The sequence below is a fragment of the Mus musculus genome, chromosome 9 (assembly GCF_000001635.26).
Source record: "Mus musculus strain C57BL/6J chromosome 9, GRCm38.p6 C57BL/6J".
NCBI classification, from domain to species: Eukaryota; Metazoa; Chordata; class Mammalia; order Rodentia; family Muridae; genus Mus; species Mus musculus.
This window is the reverse complement of record NC_000075.6, coordinates 105,782,944-105,808,121: the sequence shown is the minus strand read 5'-3', so window position 1 is coordinate 105,808,121 and position 25,178 is coordinate 105,782,944. Positions and strand designations below refer to the sequence as shown.

The window sequence follows — 25,178 nt, the reverse complement described above, 5'->3', positions numbered from 1 at the left end:
TTTACATGTTGTACTTTGCATCCTGTTTTCATTTGTTTTGTTGGAACCATGTTTGAGAAATGTGTAAAGCAGTGGTTCTCAACCTGTGGGTTGTGACCCCTTTGGGGGTCGAAAGACCCTTGCATGGGGGTCACTTAAGACCATCAGAAAACACCAGCATTTATATTATGGATCATAACAGTAACACAATTAGAGTTATGAAGTAGCATAGAAAATAATTTTATGGTTAGGGGTCACCACAACATGAGAAACTGTATTCAAAGGTCTCAGTATTAGGAAGGTTGAGAACCACTGATGTAAAGTCTGAGCTGTGTCTTTCTGAGACTAATACACAAATTGCCCAATTGTGCTTTTGCCAAGGCGAAGCAGTTTGCCTAGTCCTTGATTTCAAGTCAAGGCCCCTCCCGATCTCCATTGCCTGGGTCTTTATTTCCCCCTGGGAGAGCCTGTGTTTGACACTATTCGGGTTTTAATGGGGCAACTACAACATGGAAGTAGAATTTCAGAATTCCCACCAGCTCTCCCTGTAAAGCATTGAGATGCCTCAACCCTACCCTCTTTCCCGCCCCCATCCACCCACATCATATTATGTCAGGTCCACGTGCTTCACTCCTAACACACTGAATTCCTTAGGTCCAGGAATGTGTGTATTGGGTTTGCATTTCTTGGAGGTCTGTTAGACCAGAGCAGCCCAACACACTCATATAAGCAATGATAACATACTTGGCTCCAATACTGCATCTATCTCTGCCTCTGGGATGCCTCCAGCTCAGCATCTCAAGACACCAGACGTGGAGTTCTTCTGTATATACCAGTTACCTATATTTGTAGAGCAATCCATTTCAAAAAGTAGTGGCCTAAGGTAACAGTTATTTCTTATGGATCTGTGGCTGGGCTAGGCTGCTGGCCAAGGTCTTGGTCAGCCAGTGGCCAAGGTTGTAGCCATTTAAATCTCTTTCAGTTACATGCCTCACACCGGGGCTGAGGACAGCTGAGCCACCTGGTAACTGGTCCAGCATCTCTCCTGAGCTCTCTGCGTGGAGCTGGCTTGTGTTTCTTCAGGACAGGCTGGGCTCAGAAAAGTCTCTTACATGATGATCCTAGCATAGATGATCTTAGAGCCTGGTGTTGTTATTACACATTTCCCTCTTAACTGTAAGGAGTGGGGCCTTTCCTGGACCTACCAGCCACTTAGATTATTTATCTTCAACTGTGAACGCCATGCTAACTGTCAACCATTTGTGTTGGGACCGGTGGCTTCTACAGGATTGTCAAAATACTTCATGTATTCTGGTAACTCCATTTCTCCTTTTTGGTCTACACTTTACTGTTTTTTTCTCATTATTTGGGGGATACCTTTTAATACGTTGCCTTTCAAATGTCTGTCCCGTGACATCAGCACAGCTCAACCCCAGCATCTAGGCAATATACAAATGCCAAAGTTGTCTTTCTTAATTGCTTTCTCCTTTATTTTAAAACACTCCGAATTTTAATTTTTCCAATTAGTTCTTAGATGGTTCCAACTGGTTCTTAGATTTATCACTATGCTTTCAAATTCCCTTTCTATTGTTTCCTATGTTCCATTCTTTTTTCTTACTGGTTTTAATTTTTTTCTTATTCAAATATATCCTTTAGTAGTGATTTAGGTTAAAAAAAAATCTAGAAGCAGTTTCTGTCAGTTTCAAGTTGTCCGATTCAGCAGCCCAGGGCTCCCTAAACCTTTTAAGGATCCTGACTTAGGCCAAGTCTGGATTCCTGGCTCCAACAAAGGAAAGAATCCCCAGGCTGGACAGAGTGAAGTGGCCTTACAGTTTTGGTTTGGTTTGGTTTGGTTTTGGTTTTTCGAGACAGGGTTTCTCTGTATAGTCCTGGCTGTCCTGGAACTCACTTTGTAGACCAGGCTGGCCTCCAACTCAGAAATCTGCCTGCCTCTGCCTCCCAAGTGCAGGGATTAAAGGCGTGTACCACCATGCTCGGCATATTACAGTTTTATAGAAAGAAGGAACTTATAAAGAATAGAAGCTGTATCTGGGAGCATGGGCATGGTCTTTTCTAAGATGGGTTTGCAGAGAGTAAGGCAAACGTCAGCATAGATGTGGGCTCCTCAGAAGAGCCACAGCTGATTGTGGTAACATTAGCTGTAGACAACAGCATTTGTTGGCTTTTAAGTTAGATCTGGAAACATTGCTGAGGACCCTGTCTGCCTCCCCTTCTTGTTCATGTTAGTGGAGACTGGAGACTTGCGGGATGAGCTTCACACAAGCCTGGAATGGATGGTCTGATAACCTCAACCTGGGAGCCAGGATGGGGGTGGGGTGGGGGAGCGCACGAGGAGTTTCGTTCGGGCCCTTTCCTTGTAAATAAATGGGGTTTCTAGAGAGATTCCTAGAAAACCACAGGTTTATGGCTCTGGAGAGGGAAAGGAGGAGGGGAAGGGAGGGGAGGGGGAGGGAGGGGGGAGGGAAGTTGGTTAGAAGCAGTTCTTAATTTGGTGAGAGTCTTGCTTCATTGCTGGCGAGAGTTTGTACCAGGCTCCAGGGCGAGGGGAGCCTTCTCGCATCATGGCCATCTTTCCGCTCGTTCAGTCTATCTTGCCTCGGTTTACTTTTCGAATCAGTAATTTTTTAATGTTTATTTCTAATTATAAATGATCTCCATATAAAATGTTTCTATGACAGAAGATATTTAATTATTCTCTGACATTTGTTGATATGAATAAATCGTCTGTACAGAAGATTCCCTTCGGCGTTGATACATTTTACCACCTCAGAACCATTTGTATTTTCTTGACACTTTGGTTATGAGCCCAGCCTTTAATGGCTGAGCCATCTCTCCAGCCCCGACAATTTGTACTCTCAATTCTAAAACATTCCCACCCATAACCTCTTCAAAAATCACCTCCTCTTTCCTATATTGTCTCCAGATTTTCCATTAGACCTGTGCCAGCGCTCTCTTCATGCTGTTCCCTCTGTGTTAGATAATTACAAAACTCTGTCTTTGCTGTCCTCTGGCAACACAGTTGTTGGCTTTAAACTTCCTGTATGAAGGAGGATATTTCCCACACTCGATCTAGTTCCAGTGGATATACTTTGTATGGGTCGGTGTTTTGATGTTTGCTTTCAAACTCTGTTTTATATTCTTTGGGTTCCAGTACTTTTATGTCCTGTGAAGATTGCTGTGTGTGATTGCTGTGCATCCCACAGTCCCTCTAAGCACCTTTCATGTATTTTATAGCTGCATTCAGAGGCTCTCATTGCCTCCTGGTCTGCATGCCACATCTCTTTGTGTTGCATCCTGCCCCCTCCTCCAGGGGTCCTTGCTTTTGCAGGTTTTCCCTTTTTGCCCTGGTATCACCTCAGGGGTGGTTCCTTTCTAGCACATGAGAGATTCTCATGTATCTAAAGATGTCCTGGAAGAGTGGCTGCAGCTGCTGCCTCTTCTTCTTCTTCTTCTTCTTCTTCTTCTTCTTCTTCTTCTTCTTCTTCTTCTTCTTCTTCTTCTTCTTCTTCTTCTTCTTCTTCTTCTTCTTCTCCTTCTCCTTCTCCTTCTCCTTCTCCTTCTCCTTCTCCTCCTCCTCCTCCTCCTCCTCCTCCTCCTCCTCCTCCTCCTCCTCCTCCTCCTCCTCCTCCTCCTCCTCCTCCTCCTTCTTCTTCTTCTTCTTCTTCTTCTTCTTCTTCTTCTTCTTCTTCTTCTTCTTCTTCTTCTTCCCTTCTTACAAATAATTTAAAAATATATTTAATGTATGGGGTATGTATGCATGATGCTTGTTTGTAGTGTGTGTGTGTGTGTGTGTGTACAGACATGCATGTACCTGAGACAGGATGCATGTGGAAGTCACAGGGCAGCTCAGGAGTCAGTACTCTCCTGTTGTGTTTCATTGCAGCAATAGTAACTCTCAGGCAGTGGGTGACAGGGACTGAACTCAGGCCATCAGCCTTGTGCTTCCAGCCACTGTGTCATGTGACCAGGTCATCATCTTGTTCTTTGCTTTTGCTGCAGTTTTGTTTGTTTTTATAGACTCTCGTTTGGTAGTGCAGGCTGTCCTGGAACCCACACTACAACCCCAGCTAGTTTTTAGCTTCTGATAATTCTCCTGACTCAGCCTCCCAAGTGTTGGGATTGTAGGCCTACGCTGCCGTGCCTCTCACATGATTTTATTTTATGGGTGAGCAAGAACATAAATGAGGAAACACATTGCCCCATAGCCTCTCAGATGAAGACATGTTCTCTAAACAGAAATAAGACAGTGATGGTGGCTGAATGGGAGAAGGGAACGGGGGGAGCTATTCTCAGTGGAGATGTGTCTTAGCTGCTTTTCAGTGGCTGGATAAGATACCCCCAATGAAAGCAACTTAAGGAAGAAACGGTTTATTTTGGGTCCTAGCCCCAGAGGGTTTGATGGTGGTGGGAAGACAGAGCTGGAGGCAGAGCAGACGTGGGTGCTGGTGCAGGAGGCTGACTGAGCACGTGGCATCTGCACCCGGAGAGCAGGAAGTTGCAGGAAGTGCGGCTGGGCTATGAAGCGTCAAGGCACGTCCACAGTGGTCTGCTTCCTCATAAAGGTTCCACAGCCCCCCCCCCTCTTCCCGCCTCTACAAAGCAACATCAGCTGGGGACCAAGTGCTCAGACACACATGCCAATGGGACTCTCACATTCAGACCACAACAGAATGCTAGCCACAGGTCTCTCTAGGGAAGAACTGTCAGTGGAGGGAAGTGAGGGAGGAGATGATGCAGAGGCTCTGAAGGACAGCAAGATTGTCTCACATAAGGACAGGCAGGCTCAGTAAAGCTGGGGTGGCATGGGCTGGTAGGAAGGGGGTGGGGACAGAGGATTAGTAACACGAGGCTCTGTGAGGGCATGACCGAAGGATGAGTTTAGGAGTTTCAGTGAGTGTGGGGTGGGCTCCTTTTTAAAATCTTAAGATAAAGCATTCTAGAATAATCTATAGTTTATCAAGAGTCAAGAGTAGAACCAGGAATCTAGGCGTATTTTGCTAAAATTTAAGTAAATAAATGATGTCTTAGATTAGGATGGAAGTATTAAATGTATTGAAAAATGACTGAATCTTAGACCAATTTACTAAAACTGAAACCATCAGCAAAACTCAGGAACATGGAGAGAAAAAAAAAAAAAAGAGAGATGACCTCCGACCCCGGGCGTCATGCTGAAAGGGATACTAGCCAATGAGCAGCCAGTGCTTTTGGCTATGAAGAATTTAGTAGTGAATTATTATTGTGTGCCTGTGCTATGGCTCAGAATTAGATTGTAGGTCTCCTGCTTCCTGCAGCATAGGCAAGCAAGGCTGGAGACGCTCTGCTCCTGTTTGACTGAGGTGAGACCATTGATAGCAACTTGGCTTCTGGCAAGCTACTTAACCTTTGGGTTCAGTCTCGTCTGAAAGACAGGCTGGACAGTTTTTAATACTTCACTGGATTGTTGAGGATTGTGTGGCCCCTATGTGTGTCACATAAGTAAGTATTGAGTGTTTGCTGTTCTTTTCTCTTTAGAGACGGGGTCTCATGCAGGCCATGATGCCTAGAAATCTCTATCTAACCCGGTGGTTCTCAACCTGTGGTTTGTGACCCCTTGGGGGGTCAGTTGACCCTTTCACAGGGGTCACATATCAGATATTTACACTATAATTCATAACAGTAGCAAAATAGCAATATGCAGTAGCAACAAAACTTATTTTGTGATTGGGGTGGGTCACACAGCATGAGGAACTGTATGAAAGGGTGGCAGTATGAGGAAGGTTGAGGACCACTGTCCTAACCAAGGATGACCTTTCACTACAGATCCTCCTGTCTCTACCTCCCAAGTTCCGAGATCACAGGTGTAGTAACACCAGGTTTTGTGGGATCCTGCAGCACATACCCTAGACTTTGTGCTTTCTAGGCAAGCACTCTGCCAGCTGACCTATATCCCTGGCTTTGCTCTTTCTTGTTTCAGAAATGGCCCCGTGTCCCACCCACCATGGTGGCTTAAGCCAAGGGAACTTACATAGCATTCCATGCTAATTTTGCTCAATGCAAGGTTGAAATACGTTGTCCTTACTTCTGCACTCCCACCTTATTATTGCTGATATTGCTCAATATGTTGGCTGATGAAGAAAGCCCACACCAGTCTTATGAGGTTTCTCTCTGTGGGATTCTTTTTACTGATACTTTGCTTTTCTGAATTTGAATCTTATAAAGTCAACGATTAGCAGATATTTGAATATCTATTTTGTGTTTAATTGCTAAGCTGATAAATAGGACCAGTTAACCTTGAGCATATTTCCTGCTATACTAATCCAGCCATGCTTTTGATTTAGCTATAATTAATAAATATTTTATCAGTGACCAATGTCTTTTATTACTTCTCTGGTCCTCCTGGATTTTGTTGAGCGGATTTCAGACCAGCTGATGTCATTGTTGGCTTTTGCGAATTGGATCGGTTTGGCTGTTGTCCATTGGGTGACGCAGAAAAAAAAAAGCAAATTGGAGAGAGAGCACCTCTCTCATTCTCAACGGCTTCAGCTGTAGACAGAGAGACTGCCTCAGTTGGTTTCCCTTCATTGATGCAGAAGACTCCTTAAAGAAAGAATTTCAAGTAAAATAAATTAGCTACAAACATAGAATACCCAGGGCTTTCAAACACATTAGTTAAGATTCCTTTGTCTATGGAGCACGGGGCATTGGCCTGAGCTTTGCCTTGTGGGCAGCAGTGGCACAGTGGAGGAAGCATTGGATTGGGGCCTCTGCGGCTGGCAGCACTCAGCCTTGCCGAGCCTCGGATGGTCCTCTGTGAGAAGGGGTGGGAATTCCTATGAGCTTCACATACATGGTCTAGGGAGCCAGGGAAACAGTGGCCATGAAATGACCTGGAGAGGTGTAAACAGAAGGACCTGGGCAAGCCTGTGTGTGTGCTGAGGTTAGCAAGCATGTAGGGAAAACCTGGGAGTCAGGCTTCCTTCTGGGATGTTCTCAGCCAGCATCATTTCTGGATCACTTATAGTAAATTGTCCCATTGTAAATAGAACAATGACAAGGATAAAAATGTCATCTGTAGCTGGGGACACAGCTTAGTTGGTAAAGTGCTTGCCACAAAAGCACAAGGAACCAAGTTAGCATCCCCAGTAACCTTTTATTATTATTTTTAAAATCTGGGTCCAGTAATATGAGCCAACCATCCCAGCACCAAGGAGTCAGAGACTGGAGGAAGGCCAGAGCTCGCTTGTTAGCCAGTCTAGCTGAATCAGTGAACTCCAGGTTCAGTGAGAGACCTTGTCTCAAATACAATGGAGACCAATGGGGGAAGACACCCAGGACTGGCCTCTGGCCTCTCTGTACACACACACACACACACACACACACACACACACACACACACACACACACACACACACACACTACCAATTAGCATTGACCTATAAAATTAGGTGTATAGTTTGCTGGTCACAGAATCAGGAGTGTAGCTAGGCAACCTGCTGCCAGAACCTGTGAGATTTAACTGCAGAGCCCCCAAAGTCTCACAGCAGGAGTCTAGTGCAGTTGGAGTGTGACCCCAGCATCACTTGTTCAAGACCTGGGTTCAGCGGAGTCCACTTCCCTCCCCTCCCACTATGGTACCTCAGGGATTTGTTATCCTCTAGAGACCTGCTCACATTTCCTCTATTTCATGCTATCTTTACCATCACGGATCCTGGAGGCTACGTTGGTTTGGGTGGTTCCCCTTGTACCAGATACTGCCCCTCCGAAATGCATGCTGGTCCACCTATAAGTTACATTCTTACACAGGCACATGGATGCCCTTGCTGGCCATCCGTGTCCATGAAGCCACTCAGAGTCCCATGCTGAGAGGAGCCCTGAACCTCCAACCTTGGTGCTTGAGGGTGAGACCTTTCCAGCTAGTTAGAGAGAAGCCAGTTGGAAGGGCAGCTTATGGGAGACTCTTCTGTATTTCTGTGGGTGGCAGTGCCCAACCTATGCCTGCAGTGGGCTGGGAGACATAGTCCTGGCTGGCAGAAGCTCACCTGAGACCTCACCATGATCTGGGTCTTAGTTCTGCTGAATGTCTGGGAGTGCCCAGCCAGGGACCTGGGTTGCTCCTTGGTAGGATTTTGTTGTAGAAAATATTTTTTCTCATGTCTCTTTAGCTGGATCCTGCTTGGTGCCATGAATTACAGACCTGGAGAAAGTTGCTTTTTTTATTCTGGGTCAAAACTCTGTTTCTTGCTTTGCTGTTTGCTTTGCAGCTAACACTGTGAGTTTCAGGACCCTTCAAACAAACTTCACACTCGTGAAACACTGGCTTCACTACTGGTCCTTTTCTTTGTTCTAACAATATTTAGTTTTTCAATGTGTGTATCATATCCACATACGTTTATTGAGTCTTGGATATACAGAATTGGATTGCTCTTCACCCCCCACCCATCCCACATTCTCACCCATGGGTCCTTGTAAGATGCTGCTTATTAATAAGCCACCAACATCTACTCATTTTAATGATGAGTTCCCTCCTGATCCCATGCTCCTAGACCACACTTCTACAAAACCACCCTTCTTGACCTTAGGTTTACTATCCCTCTGCTTAAAAAAAAAAGTTTATGTTTCAAGGCAGTTTAGAATCCCATCAAGTTGAGCTGAGGGTACAGAGGTCTCTGTAAGTCCTTTCTGGTTTAGGCACAGACCTTTTCCAGGATGGCTTCAGAGCATTTGTTACAACTGATGAATCCAGCTATCATGGCACCTCATCACTCAGAAGCCATAGTTTACATTAGGACTCACTCTTGGGTCTTACATTCCATGGGTCTAGCCAAGTTTAGAGTGGCATTTGTCTGCTCTCACAATATCACGAAACTCAACAACCCTAAGACATGCTCTACAGTCATCCCATTCGCCGTTAGCTGGTCCTCCCTGGTGGCCACTGAACTTTCAATCACCTCCTAATTTCCCAGAACATGATACAGTTAGAACAGCACACTAGGCTGCCTTTTTTAGTGGGCTTTTTCTTGTTAGAAATGAGCATTTGTTTCCTCTGTGTCTTTTCATGACCCGATCTCTAGTTTTTTTTGTTTGTTTGTTTGTTTTTCCATGATGAATAATGTTCTCTTACCAAAAGGCCCCCAATTCCATTGCTCTTTTACTGGACATCACAGTTGCGTCTGGGTTTTGGCAGTTGTGACTGATGTTGCTGTAGCATCCAGGGATAGGTTTTCCATTCAGATTGGGACAGATACTGCAGCACATACCTGAGTCTTGATGTAAGTACTCTCTGTCTCAGCTCCGAGCCTTCGTTTTACTTGAGTACTTCCTGCTTTATTCCTGTTAACATATTTGAAAGTACTAAATGCCTGTGATTTTTTTTCTATTTTAAAGTAACTCAATATTGTACTTTTGTGTTACTTTGATATGCATTTCTCATACATCATCATACTTGATTAAAAATGATTCATCAGCATCATCTATTTCCAAAACCCAAAGATTCAATTGCATATAAAATTGATCAAATGAAAGCTATGAAAATATAAATTAATAAGCAAAGAGCTACTGTTGCATCCCTAATTGTCATAACTTTAAAGTCCTGATAGGTGTCAGAGAGGATTCGGGGCACTGAAACTCTGGCACCTGTTGCTGGGAGGGAGGACAGCACTGTCAGAGAGCCAGCTCAAAGGCCTATCATAAACCTGAAGACACCTACCCCAGACTCCTCTGCCACTGGTAGACACACACCTAACAGCACAAACTGGCGTTGTTTTAATAGAAAAGAATCAAGCTTATGCAAATAGCTCTCGTCCTGGAAAAGGGTTAACAAGCTATTTGGTGTAAATACAGAGACCAACATGCAAAAATGTAAAATGAGTGATTGTAGCATTTGTAATATAAATCAATCCCAAAATTCACGATAATGAAAAAGGATGTAAAAGAGCATGCACAGTATAAGCCTGTTCATTTACAGTCGAAGACCAAAGCTTAGTACATTTTTACATGATTTATAGACATTTCTCTCTCCACCTACTGCGATATAAAGAAAACACTAACAGCTGGATGTCTAGATGAAGAATAGGCAGTTATATATCCAATCATGGTCCTGGACCAGGGAGATGGAAGTGCTTGATATAAAAACATAAAGACATAAGTTCTGATCTCTAGATCCCATGTAAAAGCCAGGAAGCAGTGATTCAAACCTTAATCTCAGGACTGAGAGGGAGAAGGAGGGGGAGAGAGGGCAGAGCTGGGGAGGGAGGATAGGCAGGAGAGTGGAGAGAGGGGAGATGGGGAAGAGGTAGAGAGGCAGTGGGAGAGGGATCCCTGCTGGGTAGCCAATCTAATCAGTCAGTGAGCCCCACTCACTGGCAGACACTCACAAGGTTGAGTGCCATCGTGGAAGACACCCACTGTTGACGTTGACTTCTGGCCTCCGCATGTACACATGCACATGAACACACACACACACACACACACACACACACACACACACACACACACGCTTCATTGCTTTATCTTGTGACTTTTCTGTAATCTTGAGATTTTCTAAAAACAAAAAGATAAAGAAGAGGTCATTGGTCCGACAGTGTTAACGTATGTTGTTTCAAAGTACAAGCATAAAGTGATGTTTTTAAAAATGATTAGCAAAATTTCGGGTGGTACTAACTGGAGAGGGAGAAGCGTGGAGGGGGTGGAGGCCTCATGGAAGCTTCCCAGGGGCGGGCTTTTCATCCTGGTGAACACGTGTGCCTTTCCCTTTCTTAAACTTGAGATAAATTCTACAATTTTCCCTGCATAGATATTCACAAGAAGAAAAAGGTATATACATTATGATGAGAAAAAATTATTTCAAAGAAAAATTGCTATTCACATGCAGACATGGTGATCTTTTAAAATTGATTTGGGGCTCCCAAGATGGCTCAGCAGGTAAAGGCACTTGCCTGATGTCCAACTCCCAGGACCCTCATGGTGGAAGAAGAGAACCAACTGCCGCAAGCTGTCCCCTGACCAACACCTTTGTGACGGTGTATGTGTATAGTGCATTTCCCTCCACATGCACAAATAAATGAAAAAGAAATAAAACTAGTTTTACTTTGTAACAAGAAGTACAAATAAAGTGGCTTTTACATGAACTCAATTAAGCGGAAGGTGCCGGCCATAGACTAAGCTGTGAGGCTGTCTCTAATCTGACACAGTGTTGCTTCTGAGTCTTGAGTGGCTGGCTATCAGGTCTCCTGTGCACTGCACATCACATACCCCATACATCAGCAGATGCCTGAAGCATGCAGCTTAAGATGTCACCATGAGGGAAGTTCGAATGAAAGTTTTATAATTACCCGAGTGTATGCAACTTGTATTGTTTGCATATGCATTTTTCCTGTTTATAATGGCTTCTTCTGATTTCCTCGTTGGGATTCCAGTGTTTCTGATGAAACTTTCAAAGGCAAGAAAAAAGTGGCCAGCGGTTTATATTCTCAAATTGACTTTTTAGAAAATTGTATTCATTTATTTTGTGTGTGTGTGTGCTCAGATGTCATCATGATGTGTGGATACTTGTATTCTAATCATTTTTAATGGTTACCCTACAGTTTGTAAAATTTATTTACAGCCGACCCAAATCGCTTTCTGGTAACACTGCGCTGCTTCCTAAGTAAGGAAATGCCTTATGCAAACAAAGCAATCCTGACTCCTTTCTCTATTTTAACACTACCATTGTCCATGTTTACATTTACATAAGCATGCATAAACACATCTGAGCATATGGAATCAATACATCATTATTATTTTGAGCAAACCGCCATCTGTCCGGGCAATTCTCTAGTGCTGGCTTTTTCTTTGTGTAGATTGGAACCGTGCCATTCACCGGCTGTAGAATTTTTTTTACTATGGCTTCAAAGTGGAAACTGACAACTAATCCTTTGCCTCCAACAACAGATTCCTTCCTGCACTTCTTGTCTGAAAGCTTTTGTTTGCATTTTCATATATAGAGAAATGATTGATAACTAACACACATACAGTCTTACAAGGTTAACCATTATGTGTGTCGAGAAGGTAAAAACTCCCCAGTACGTTAGCCACAGTACTCGAGTTGTATATTGAACATCTAGACTTACCCATTCTACGCATGTGTGGATTTAGTCTTTGACGTGGGCTTCCCTGCTTCCTCCTCTCCCCCCAGCAGCTTTCCTCCTCCTCCTCTTCTTCTTCCCCCTTGTTTTGTTTTAAGATTCCTCCTATAAATGAGACCATGCATCTTTTCTTTCTGTGTCTGGCTTATTTCTTTTAACATCATCACCCAATGACAGAATCTCCCTTCCTCTGAAAAGTGGTTTTCTTATACATATAACGTTATATATAAATCCATCACACTTAAAAAAAAATCACCCCTCAGCAGCTGCCTAAGTTGCTCCCATATCTTACACTGTTATGAACAATGCTTCAGTAAACATGGGCTCAAAGATGTTGTGCCCACGGGGTCATCTCACTCCCTTGGGTGTATTCCCCAAGGAGGAATTACTGGGGTTCTATGTTTAACTTCTTTGCTGGCCCCTGTACTGCTTTCCACAATGGCTATACTGATGTGTGTTCCCACCAACCTTGTATATGGCTTCTTTGGTCACCCTGACCATCACTCACCTCTTATTTTGGTGACAGCCACTCTAACAGGTGTGAGGTGACATTTCCTTGAGTTCGGATTTGCATTTTCCTGAAGATTGGTGATGGGTTTTTTTGTTTTGTTTTTGTTTTTTTTTAAATCACGTACCTGGTGGCCATTTTTATTATCTGGAGAAAATTGTCTATCCAGTACCTGGTCCGTTTGGCCCATTTTATAACCAGACTGTCTGTTCTGCTGTTACCAGCAGTCTCTCGGCTCTCAGACAGTGAGCTGTGTGTGTGTTATTCTTATCTTAACTCCTTACAGATATATGGTTGGCAAATACTTCCCCTCTCTCTGAAAGCAGTCTCTGCATTCTTTTGGCTGCGACTTCAGTTCAGTGCACTACAATTAATTTGTTTTTGCTTTTGAAGGCTGAACTTTTGATATGTTGCCAAGCACCATGGCCCAGGCCACTGTCATGATAACTTCCCCCACGATTTCTCCTAGCATTGTGGCTTCAGTTCTGCTAATTATATCTATCATTTCAAGTTGAGTTTTGTGTGCTAAAGGTCCAATTTCATTGTTTACCATGTGGATGGTTCATTTCCCCAGATCATTTATTAAAAAGTTGATCCTTTTCTTGTTATATCTTTTTTCCTACCTTCTCTTTCACATTTTTTTCCTTTTTTTTTCTTTTGGTGGGGAGAGTGTGTTTAGTGCTGAGATCTCAACTCGGCTCACCATGTTTGTGCATCAAGAACTCTTACCCAACCAGGCATCTCTCTGCCCCTCTTCTCCATCCTTGAAGGACAGCTTTGCAGAATGGAACGTCCTCTCAACTCTTGAGATATTTACCTTGCTCTCATCCTGCTCCCGTGGTGTACTGACTAGTTTTATGTCAAATTGATATAAGCTGAAGTCATCTGAGAGGAGGAAGCCTTAATTGAGAAAATGCCTGCATAACATATGGCAAGACTGTAAGGCATTTTCTTAATTAGTGATTGATCAGGGAGGGCCCAGCCCATTGTGTATGGAGCCACCCCTGGGCTGGTGGTCCTGGGTTCTATAAGAAAGTAGGCTGAGCAAGGCCTGGGGAACAAACCAGTAAGCAGCACCCCTCCATGGCCTCTGCATCAGCTCCTGCCTCCAGGTTCCTGCCCTGCCTGAGTTCCTGTCCTGACTTCCTTCAGTGATGAACTGTGATGCGGAAACGTAAGGCGAATTAGCCTTTCCTCCCCAAGTTTCTTTAGTCGTGGTGTTTCATCACAGCAGCCGTAACCCTGACCAGGACATGGTTTGCAAGAAAGTTTCAAGAGTGTTTTAATCTTTCTTCCTTTATGGGTGAAAAAAAAATTACCCCTTAGGTTCCTTTCAAGATGTCTTCTTTACCTTTAGTTTTTCTGAAAGTCAAGAAATATCATTCTGGTGTGGCGTTTGGCATTCATTATACTTGGTATGTTCTCTGTACTTCCTGTACTGTCCCTTATTTACTCTGTCACCAATCTGGGGGACATCCTCGCCATCACTTTAAATAGTTTTCTGTTTCTTGTTCTGGTGTTTTCCCTTCTGTAGTCATGTAATCCTTGGACTTTCTCATCCTTCTCTTCCTCTTCCTTAATCCTCTTCCCCCCTCCTACTACTCCTCTTCTTTCTCTTCTCCTCTTGTCATTTTGCCTTTACAGTTGGGGGGTTTCTGCAGAGATAACTGCATGCTCAGAGATTCTCTCCGCCCGCAGGGCCAGTCTCATTAGCCCAATCCAGCACTCTGTTTCCCACGAAGTGTTCTGTTTCCAGGCAGAGGCTTCTGGCCCTTCCCTGGAGTTGAAGAGTGTGGTGCATGGCTCAGCTTTTCTTCCCTGCTATCTACACTTTCAAATTCCTGGGCTCGCTGCACTGTCCCTGTTGTATCTGAGTCTGGTTCAAATGCTTGTTGAGTCTCTGAAATTTGTGGGTTTGACCTTTCTGGTTTGACCTGTAACGTTTTCTTGGTAGTAGGATATATGGCACTGGGTAAAATTAATTTCTGTAAATATGCATTCTGTAATTTGGTGGTTGATGGAGCAGGAGAGGATATTCTGCAGTCCTGTGATAGAGAGCCTGAGCCTCCAGATGGTGAATTTAACCTGTATTCCTTAGCCCTACCTCCTTAGGGAGGAGTGGGCGGTGTTGGGTCCTTACTGGCTCCCATGTGGATAGCTAACACACAGGAGGCATATGGAGCCAAGGTTGGATATTTCCTTTTCCCCTGATGATTAGGCTTGGGAAAAAAATCCTAGCAGGTCAGCTCTGATAAATAGTTTCTCTTAAGAGAAAACCTTATGATGAAGAAAATACTGTCTTTTGGGTTTTTGTTTGTTTGTTTGTTTTTTGGGGGGTGTTTGTTTGTTTGTTTTATTTTTGTTTTAAATTGACCAGATCTGAGATTTGTCTCTTCAAAGCTCAACTAAAATTTTAAATCATTGTTTAGTTTACTGATTTCTGATCAGAATACTTTGTGCTCTTCCTTCTCTTGAACTCCCGTGTTTCCAGTTTCTAAGTGGTCAGATACGACCTGGTGGATTTTCTTCTTAAGGATGCTTGATTCAGTTAAGTCCTAAAGGGTTCCAGCAGGTTTTGTTATCTCTGCTGATGTCTACCTGCCTGGCAGTCAATGTGTTTGCTGTGGGACTGGAGTATTCTACCAGTGAGCTACATCCCTAACCTCCCTTCCCTTTGATTTCTGTTTGATACAAGTTTCTTGTTAAGTTGCTCTAGCTGGCCTGAAGTGGACTCTGGAGTCTAGGCAGGCCTTGAACTTGGGATCTTTCTACTATAGTGTGTGAGGGAAGTGAGCTTGGCCTATGCTACCAGGCCTGCTACTGCTTTTGGCTTTTTATTTAGTTTTCATTGTTGGATTATAGGGATTAAGTTAAGGAACACTGAACTTCGGACCTTCTGGATGGAAGAGACAGAGGACCGATGCTTTAGATTAGGCACCTAGGGAAGAAGGGTGGTATTGTCCCACATCATGTAACAGTTTGGACAGGAGCAGAGCTTCAGTCACAAAGCATTTCACTTTTTATTTTCTCCTCTCTGCCAAACACCTCAACATAGAAAAAGTGTTGATTTTGCAAAGTGACAGGTCACCTGATAACCTCGCTCCAGTGTGATCATCTTTATGAGATTCTAGGAATCGTGACGTTAACTGTTAACCTCACTTGCATGTGGTGTTCTCTTTATGGTCACCAAGTCTGTATCCATTTATTCACCCTCATCATGTGGATGGAGACTCAGCCTGCAGCATCTTAACATAGACCTAGTCTCACATAGAACACCTCCCTCTCTTCCTTTTGAGTCTGGAGGGAGTAGTAGCACTATTAAGGGTTAATGAATAGACAGATCTTTATCTTTAACACCTTGGCAAAGACCCAATGTTTCTTCCAGTAAAGCAGCTGATAATGTACTCCCTCACTTCTGAAGAAAAAGAAAGCCAGTGCCTAGCGCTGATATGTCCTGCCTGCCCCGTTTAAAAATAAAACACATGACATTTATCTCAATGTTGCCAAAGTTGTTTCTACATTCCCCTGGGCTCTAAAATAGCTCCTTTGTAGATATGGCCTGGATTATGAGTTGGCTCGTGTGGGGTAGAAGTCACTCTACAGACCCTGATTCCCAACAACCTCAAGAAGGTTACGTGGTCAAGTTCTGAATGCTCTGGCCAGTCTTGGAGCCAATGCTTGGTTGACTGAGCCGGCTTTGCAGCCGTAAAGGAGACCCTCTTACCTTCACAGCAGGAATTTACAAAGACCTAGAATTCTGAGTGGATGTGACCCAGCAGAGCACAGATTACAGAGACCCCCACTTTTGTTTGTATTATCAGAGGCAATCAGCATTAGAGGGATACGTATGGTATTAAGGGGAAATGTGCTGTGAGTTTAAATTTTATCCTAATGACTTCAAGTCTCTCACTCGGTGTATGTCTTTAAGCAATCAGATATTTTCAAAACACCCAGGAGAGAATCTGCTCATATATGGTAGTAGACCAACATTTAAATCATGGGCACTTGTGTATATTTTGGTACAATAAAAGTAAGCCCATTATTTTCGCCTTCTGTGCTTTTTTACTTGGGACTGAAGGTAGAGGCAAACCCTTCACCCCTGAGCTACTGCCCAGCCCAGCCCTGCTAACACAAGCTTGGACTTAAAGATCATTTCTATTGCTTGTTGTTGTTTCTTCTTCTTCTTCTTCTTCTTCTTCTTCTTCTTCTTCTTCTTCTTCTTCTTCTTCTTCTTCTTCTTCTTCTTCTTCTTCTTCTTCTTCTTCTTCTTCTTCTTCTTCTTCTCCTTCTCCTCCTTCTCCTTCTCCTTCTCCTTCTCCTTCTCCTTCTCCTTCTCCTTCTCCTTCTCCTTCTCCTCCTCCTCCTCCTCCTCCTCCTCCTCCTCCTCCTCCTCCTTCTCCTTCTCCTTCTTCCTCTCCCTCTCCTCCTCTTCCTCCTCTTCCTCCTCCTCCTCCTCTTCCTCTTCCTCTCCTCTCCTCTCCTCTCCTCTCCTCTCCTCTCCTCTCCTCTCCTCTCCTCTCCTCTCCTCTCCTCTCCTCTCCTCTCCTCTCCTCTCCTCTCCTCTCCTCTCCTCTCCTCTCCTCTCCTCTCCTCTCCTCTCCTCTCCTCTCCTCTCCTCTCCTCTCCTCTCCTCTCCTCTCTCTCTCTCTCTCTCTCTCTCTCTCTCTCTCTCTCTCTCACACACACACACACACATACACACAGACTTTGCTTATACAAACTAGTAGGAAAATGCATATGCAGATGATATTTGCTTTGGGCTTTCTATTTTAAGGTTTAGCTCCTTTGACTGAAAAAAAGGTTTGCTAAAATGGCCTCTTAGGAGACCAGTTCCAGCCCATTCATTTCCACTTGTCTATGACTGACGACTGACATAGCTTCCAAAATGTGAATTGTCTAGACTCTTATGAAGGACTGGAACAAAGTCTCAAATTGGAGAATATCAAAGGGACAATGGAACAGGCAGGGAAATAGGGATAGAATTCCTCAGTCAAAAGTCCGTTTTCTGACTATGCAAATGCTAAGTTTGAGAGCAACCTTAAAGTGGAGTGGAGGGGCCATAGATGAATATATATTTGGGTAGCAATTAGGCTGGACATGGAGGTAATAATAGTGTCTCAAAAACGGACCAGCTTGCTCTTTACTTAGTGGAGAAATGATGGAAAAAGCTCCGTGTGCTTATATTTATTTGTAATACATCTCATATTCTCTCTGACTCCATGATAGGCATTCCATGGTAGACGGAAATGCTTTAGGCTGAGCTGGAACTGTGAGACCCTTGCTTTGTGTGGATCCAGGCAGATGGACACAAATTGAGTTCCCCATTCTAAAGCGTGAGAGTCCATCTTCCACACACAGCTCAATTTTCTTCTCCTCCTCTTCCTCCTCTTTGGTTTAAGAATAAAGTGAAAATCATTAGAATCCACCTAATTGTCCATTAACAGATGAATGAATAATAAAAACTAAGTACATAAAATATATTTACAATAGAAATACTATTCAGACCTGTAGAAAAATGAAATCGCAAAGTTCACAGGAAAATGAATGAACTTGGAATGCGTATTATTAAGCGAAGTCACAGTCTTAGAAACCTCATGCTCTCCTTGTATGCAGAATCTAACCAATAGTATGTGTATATGTGCAGACACATGTACATGTGGGTGCCACATACCATGAAGAGAACAAGGAAGGCAACTGTTAGGGGACAAAGAAGGACTGAATGGGCATTAGAAACACCAGTTATGAAAAGATATGAGGCTAATTGTTTTTCTAGTTATAATTCTGTCATGGACTTTTGGGTTTGATGGTACACAAGCATATAAAATGCATTCAATAGTGAAAGTATAAAATCCAGTGAGAAGCTGTAAAATTGTTGTTCCAAATGTCTACTCTAACTGTGTAAAAGAAGGTCACTGAGTTGTATAGTCTTTGGGTCTGGTTAACTTAGGTGTGTGATATTTTAAATATGCATACTTTTAAATATATAATAAAGTTTAAAGTTGAGAATTAAAAAAAAAAAGAATATAGGAGAGAGATTATACCTGGGCATGTAATCTCAGCATTCTGAGGCAGAGACAGGGAGATCTCTGAGTTCAAGGTCAGCCTGAGCTACATAGTAAGACCCTGTTCCAAAATTTAAAATATGAATAAAGACATGGCAGTCATTGCCTATCTAACCAGCAGTCTTAGAACTCATCGCAATGAATTCCACGTGTCATGGTGGCGAGTAGATAGGGTGCTGCTGGACATGGGGAAAGACTAATGGGAACACAACGCATCTGGCCACTTCCACTAACTGCCCAACATCTCGTGTTTTCTCAGCATCTGAGAACCAGGAAAGCATGCCTGTGAGGGAGCCTCCCTTTCCTCCAAGGCGCCTCACAGTTTAGAAGGCCTGTGAGCCTTTGCTATGCATTGCCCTTCACCACACAGAGTTTACTGTATAGTTTTGTCTGCTGTCACCTTCGTGAGTTCTGATGCACAAATAACACTCACATGATTTTCCATGTTTGCCCTTCAGCTTTCAGGTTGGGGATTCCTCAGCCTACAACCTGAAAATGCTGCTGGTTTTGTGCCTGACAATGATTTGTTTCCACGTGTGTGTGAACCAAGATTCTGGTAAGAAGAAACGGAAGCTCTTCCTTTTCATAATCCTTCTTATACTCACTAGCTAGCGAACGAGTGTAAGCTGCTGACATTAGGGCGGTTGCTTCACTTTCAGTGCCAGTGAGGATGTGGGGACAAAGTTTTATCTTTTTTTGGTTACCCTGCATTCCTTGGAAATCCTGGGCTACTGATAAAATATAAGAACACAATCCTTTTGTCCTCAATTCAACCCATTCTGGGATTCCTTGGGAATTCTGTTAGGTTAAGCACTGGAAAATTCAGAACGTCTCTGTTTTTAATTGACTTGACTAAAAATGTTGCTTTAGCTAAATGTGTGGATTTGCTGCCTGCTGCTGCAGCTTGTTTGACGTATGCTTATAAAAGCATGCCTGTGTTTACCCCGGAGAGAGCTCCTAGCTGTCACTGACAGTAATTGTGGTCAGTAACTCATGTCCAGTAAAATGAAGTTCAAAACACCCTCCACTGCCTCCTCTAGCCCTGCTTAAGGAGTTGGTATAGGTGCTGGCCGGCTCAGGTCCAGGACTACCTACACTGACTTTATAGCTTCCTCTAGGATTCTAATCTTGAAACAAGTTTTGTGGAGATAAACTAGACTTTGCCCCCAAAATATCATCTGCTGTCTCTCTGAGCCTTAAGCTTTTTAAGAAGAGTCAATCTCCACTCCTGCACACACACACACACACACACACACACACACACACACACACGCGCATACACACACACACACATACACACACATACACACACACACACACACACACACACACATTTCATGGCTTAGACTTGATAAAGGACCTGGACTATCTCACTGATAATCAACCACGTGTCTTTCCTACACAAGATGTAGGCGTGTACGCAGGAGGAGAAAGGTCACTATGGCCATATAACAACCCTCCCTGAGCAGGGTTCGCTGGACCAGCCAGCCTTCCCTTGGAAGAAGGTCCTACTGGCCCTCCGCTCATTCTTCCCCTGAATGCTTCTGTAATCAAGTCAAGAGTCTCAGACTGCTGCGGATGAGGTCACTCGAAAGATGAGAAAGAACCAATTTATCCTTCGAGCTCTGGTCAGATGCTCCTAGAGACCGAATGATGGAAGCCAGGCCTGCTTTCTTAGCAACAGCAGAAAAAGAAAAAAGAAAAAACAAAAACAAACCAACCAAATAAAACAACAACAACAACAACAAACCCAGGAGCTAATAGGACTTGATAGGGATTTATCTAGTAATCATTTGTAATAAGAGGAAGTGAGGAGATAGCCTGGGTATTTGCTAATTGAACCTACATGTTTTTAAAGCAGGGGAGACTGGGGCTAATGTATGTTGGATAACTTAATAAAGCTCATAGAAAAAGCTGATGACAGGCAGGCTTCCTATCATATAATCCAACTGCACTGCATTTTCTCAGATAACACACACACAAGCACGTGCCACTTACCTGTCTTCCTTGATGATAAAGTGCTGAAAGCTCACAGACCAGACAAAAAGCTGTCAGTAAGAGAAACTAGTTTAGACTATGATTTTCTATAAGGTAAAAAAATAGAATTGCAGAGCCTAGCATGGTGATAGGAACATGCCCGTAATTCTAGCACTTGGGAAGTGATGGCAGGAGATCAAGAGTTCAAAGCCAGCCTGGCAAACATGAGACTATGTCATTCTTTTATTCATTCATACACACACACACACACATATATATATATATGAAAGGCCAATTCCAAGTCCTCCTCCATCAATAAGCAATCAAGGAAAGGCTCCAGAGACATGCCCTCAGCTTGCAAATTAATTGTTTAAAGTTCAGAAAGGTTTTTGTGTTCCAACATAAAATATGCTTTAATAGAAACTAAGATTGTAATCCTATTTCTCACTTCAAGTTGTTTGCTACCATCATATCTTGTGTATGAGAAGATAAATTTATCAAACATGATACTCATTCATATAACATTCTGAATGTATTAGAAATAACTTTCCTGCAGACTAAGCCAATCCTGTGCATTCATGATGTCTCAAGCTTCATTAACTCAACACTTTGTAATACAAAAATAATGTTTGCAAATTCATCAGATAACCTGAGGCATCACTTAAGTGAGAATCACAGTGAAAGACACTCAGGTTTCAGAGTTCTAATCAATGTGATGGTGTCTGATTCAAATGAACATGTTCAATGTTTTGATGTATGTATGTATGTGTGGGTATATGCATGTGTGTGTGTGTGCACATGTGTGCATGTGCCCACCTCTAAAATTCCATAGGGAATACAGGAGGAAATTGCCCAGTAAAGAATAAACTGCTTTTTTATTTTTTGCTGTTTTGTTTTGATAAGTTTACCTATTCCCAGTTAGCTAATTGCTTGCAAAATGTGCTCATGGTTGCAAAGCTTTCAAATGAGAAGCTGTCTAAAGCACACACATCAAGAAACAAACTCTCCTTTTCCTGAGCGATTATATATGGTGTTACACTATCCTGTTTAATTTGTCAGGAAGGTAATAAATTTTTTTCTCAAAGAAAACACTAACTTTCTCTGTGTGTGTCTGTGTGTGTCTCTCTGTGTGTGTGGTTGGCATTAAACATGGCAGAAAATGTATAAAACTTTCGCTGTGTTATGATTGATTCTATAGGCCCCGAGTACGCAGACGTGGTGTTTCTGGTGGACAGCTCCGATCACCTAGGGCTTAAGTCCTTTCCTCTTGTGAAAACTTTCATCCACAAGATGATCAGCAGCCTCCCCATAGAGGCCAACAAGTACCGCGTGGCCCTGGCCCAGTACAGCGATGCTCTCCACAATGAGTTCCAGCTGGGCACCTTCAAGAACAGGAACCCCATGCTGAACCACCTGAAGAAGAACTTCGGGTTCATCGGTGGCTCCCTGAAGATAGGGAACGCCCTGCAGGAGGCTCACAGGACCTATTTCTCTGCTCCCACAAATGGAAGAGACAAGAAACAGTTCCCCCCAATCCTGGTGGTGCTGGCTTCAGCAGAGTCTGAGGATGATGTGGAAGAGGCTGCGAAGGCCCTGCGGGAAGATGGGGTGAAAATCATCTCTGTGGGGGTGCAGAAGGCTTCTGAGGAAAACCTGAAGGCGATGGCCACCTCTCAGTTCCATTTCAATCTCAGGACTGCCAGAGACCTCAGCGTGTTTGCCCCAAACATGACAGAGATCATCAAGGATGTGACTCAGTACAGGGAAGGAATGGCAGATGACATTATTGTAGAAGGTGGGTGGTCTAATTTTCTTTGTATTGTTGTGATAAGACACTGGCCAAACACAGAGTAGGGAGAAAAGGGTTTATTTTAGCTTATTGGTTTACAGTCCGTTGTGGAGGGATGTTAGGACAGAGATTCAGTCAAGGACTGAAGTAGCACCTGGAAGGACACTGCTTGCTAGCTGGCTCCCTCTAGCTTACTCATCTACCTTTCTTATATACTCGCACTTGCCTAGGGATGGTGTTGCCCACAGTGGGCCAAGTCCTCCTCCATCAATTAGCAATCAAGGAAAGGCCCCAGACACATGCCCTCAGGCCAATTTGATGGAAGCAACTCTTCTAAGTGTGTCAACATGATAACAAGATTTACCAGGACAGTGAGCTAGGCTCTGTGCATAGGACCAATGTCAAAATGATTTTGAAAAATCAAGATGGGAAGAGAATTAAAGTCCTATGAATACTCCTTTCTTCCAATGGGTGGCTTTTTCAGGTATTAAATATCTCTTCATGCTCAAGAAGATACAGAGATTGTGGCCATTAAAAAAAGAGAAAGAAAGAAAGAAAAATGAATCCCATTAGCCTTGGGTTTTTTTCATGGCCTATTTAACCCTGGATTTAAAAATTCTGAAAAATAAGAAATCCTTGCCACCCAGGTCCCTCTCAGCCACCGCCCTAGGTTGTTCCTGCTGTGGGTTTATTGCTGGTTTAGTGAAAACAAATTTGGTTCTGGAGAAGTCTTTGCTTCAGAAACCACACAGTGTAACCACAGAATGTCAAGGCCAAAGCCAACCTCTGGTTATTCAAACCCTATTCAGAAGCAAAGAATTTATGTGGTATGCTCTGCCGCAGTGCCAAGCAGCCAGGTGTGGCCAGAGCTGGGGGAAGTCCCCTGGTTTCTAGTCAGGTAGCCTGGACCCCACATTGCTTATTCTGCTGTTGGATGCTGCATTTGCCTCTGTGTTCTCCACAGTCTGCTCCCTTGGGTAAATCAGCTTGAGATGGCCCAACTGACAACACAGAATGCTTTCCTGTGGCAACTTTTGGAGATACGGATCTTTTCTATTAGTGTCTTTCCCAAATAATTGAAGATGCGCCCTTTAGCGTTCCTTTGCAATATTTAGGTTTGAGCAGCTGAATATAATAAAGGTGGTACCTAAATGATTTTCACATTTAATTAGTGTTTGTTGAATGAACCTGGCTCCATATTAAGTATATCATTTATTTAATATCTATGCCAACTCTATGAGGTAGTTTATTTTATAAAATTATATATATATATATATGTATATATATGTATATATATATATATATATATATCCACATCATACCTCCTTTACATAGCTGAGCTCCATTGTATATTCTATATCTCTTATGATGCTCAGTAGAGGTGCTGACCTTCCTGAGATAACTGTGCTGACTCATTTCTTTTTCCCCACACAGCCTGCCAAGGCCCTTCTGTGGCTGATGTGGTGTTCCTGTTGGATATGGCCATCAACGGCAGCCAGGAGGACCTAGATCATCTTAAAGCATTCCTGGGCGAAAGCATCTCTGCCCTGGACATAAAGGAAAATTGCATGAGGGTTGGCCTGGTGACCTATAGCAATGAGACAAGGGTGATCAGCTCTCTGAGCACGGGTAACAACAAGACAGAAGTCTTGCAGCGCATACAGGATCTGTCCCCTCAAGTAGGGCAGGCCTACACTGGAGCTGCCCTCAGAAAGACTAGGAAGGAAATCTTCAGTGCACAGAGGGGCAGTCGGAAGAACCAAGGGGTCCCTCAGATCGCTGTGCTGGTGACCCACAGAGCATCAGAAGACAACGTGACCAAGGCAGCTGTCAACCTCCGGCGGGAGGGAGTGACCATCTTTACCATGGGCATAGAGGGGGCTAACCCAGACGAGCTGGAGAAGATCGCATCCCACCCTGCGGAGCAGTTCACCTCCAAACTGGGCAACTTCTCTGAGCTGGCCACCCACAACCAGACGTTCCTGAAGAAACTGCGGAACCAAATCACACACACGGTCTCTGTCTTCTCAGAACGGACTGAGACCCTCAAATCTGGTAAAGCCTCACTGGGAGAAGGTCATTCTACAGCCTTCTTTATTCTTGTCTTTTGAGTGTTATATATACAGAAGGGACTTGGGGGCACTGAAGGGGGTAGGCAGAATGATAATTCTTTTTTTTTAATATATTTTATTAAGTATTTTCCTCATTTACATTTCCAGTGCTATCCCAAAAGTCCCCCATACCCTCCCCCCCCCCCAGAATGATAATTCTTAAGTTTACGTTTAGCTGGATACTAGGAAGTCCAGCTCAGAGGACACTAAATCTACTGTAGCGTGAGCCTGGGGGAAGGGTTTCCTCCTTGGTGTGGCTTTAATTGGACCAGTTACCTCAACACAGCCTGGAATCATTTCCTAGTCTGCCTCTTTCACTGGCTTTCATTCTTTGCCTTTCCAGCTCCCCTGGTCCTCCCTGTGCTTCATTCTTACTCACCTTTCTCTTCCTTTAACCCCAAGTCCAAATTAGAGAATAAATTAGCAACATGATTCGTATCGAAGACAGATTAACAATATATTGCCTGCACATTTTGAGAGAGAACAGATTATATATTTGCATGTACACTGTGTTTACTTTGTACATATGTACCCATAGGTGCTATACAAATATTTTCATATCTATGTATATGCAAACATATTTGTATACATTATGCAACAACTATGTATAGCTTATTTACTGTGTCACAG

At 43.4% G+C, this 25,178-nt stretch overlaps 1 protein-coding gene across 4 annotated transcripts in view; it reads left to right on the top strand.

Moving 5' to 3' along the window:
* The window catches only part of Col6a6 (collagen, type VI, alpha 6), a 138,830-nt gene that overhangs the window by 20,125 nt on the left and 93,527 nt on the right, over nt 1–25,178 (top strand). For all 4 annotated transcript variants that reach the window (NM_001102607.1, XM_006511732.4, XM_006511733.3 and 1 more), the window contains exons 2-4: nt 19,130–19,227; nt 21,847–22,443; nt 23,872–24,492. In NM_001102607.1, the coding sequence (NP_001096077.1) occupies nt 19,167–19,227; nt 21,847–22,443; nt 23,872–24,492 (1,279 nt within the window). In that variant the 5' untranslated portion in view covers nt 19,130–19,166. The remainder of the gene's footprint in view (nt 1–19,129; nt 19,228–21,846; nt 22,444–23,871; nt 24,493–25,178) is intronic.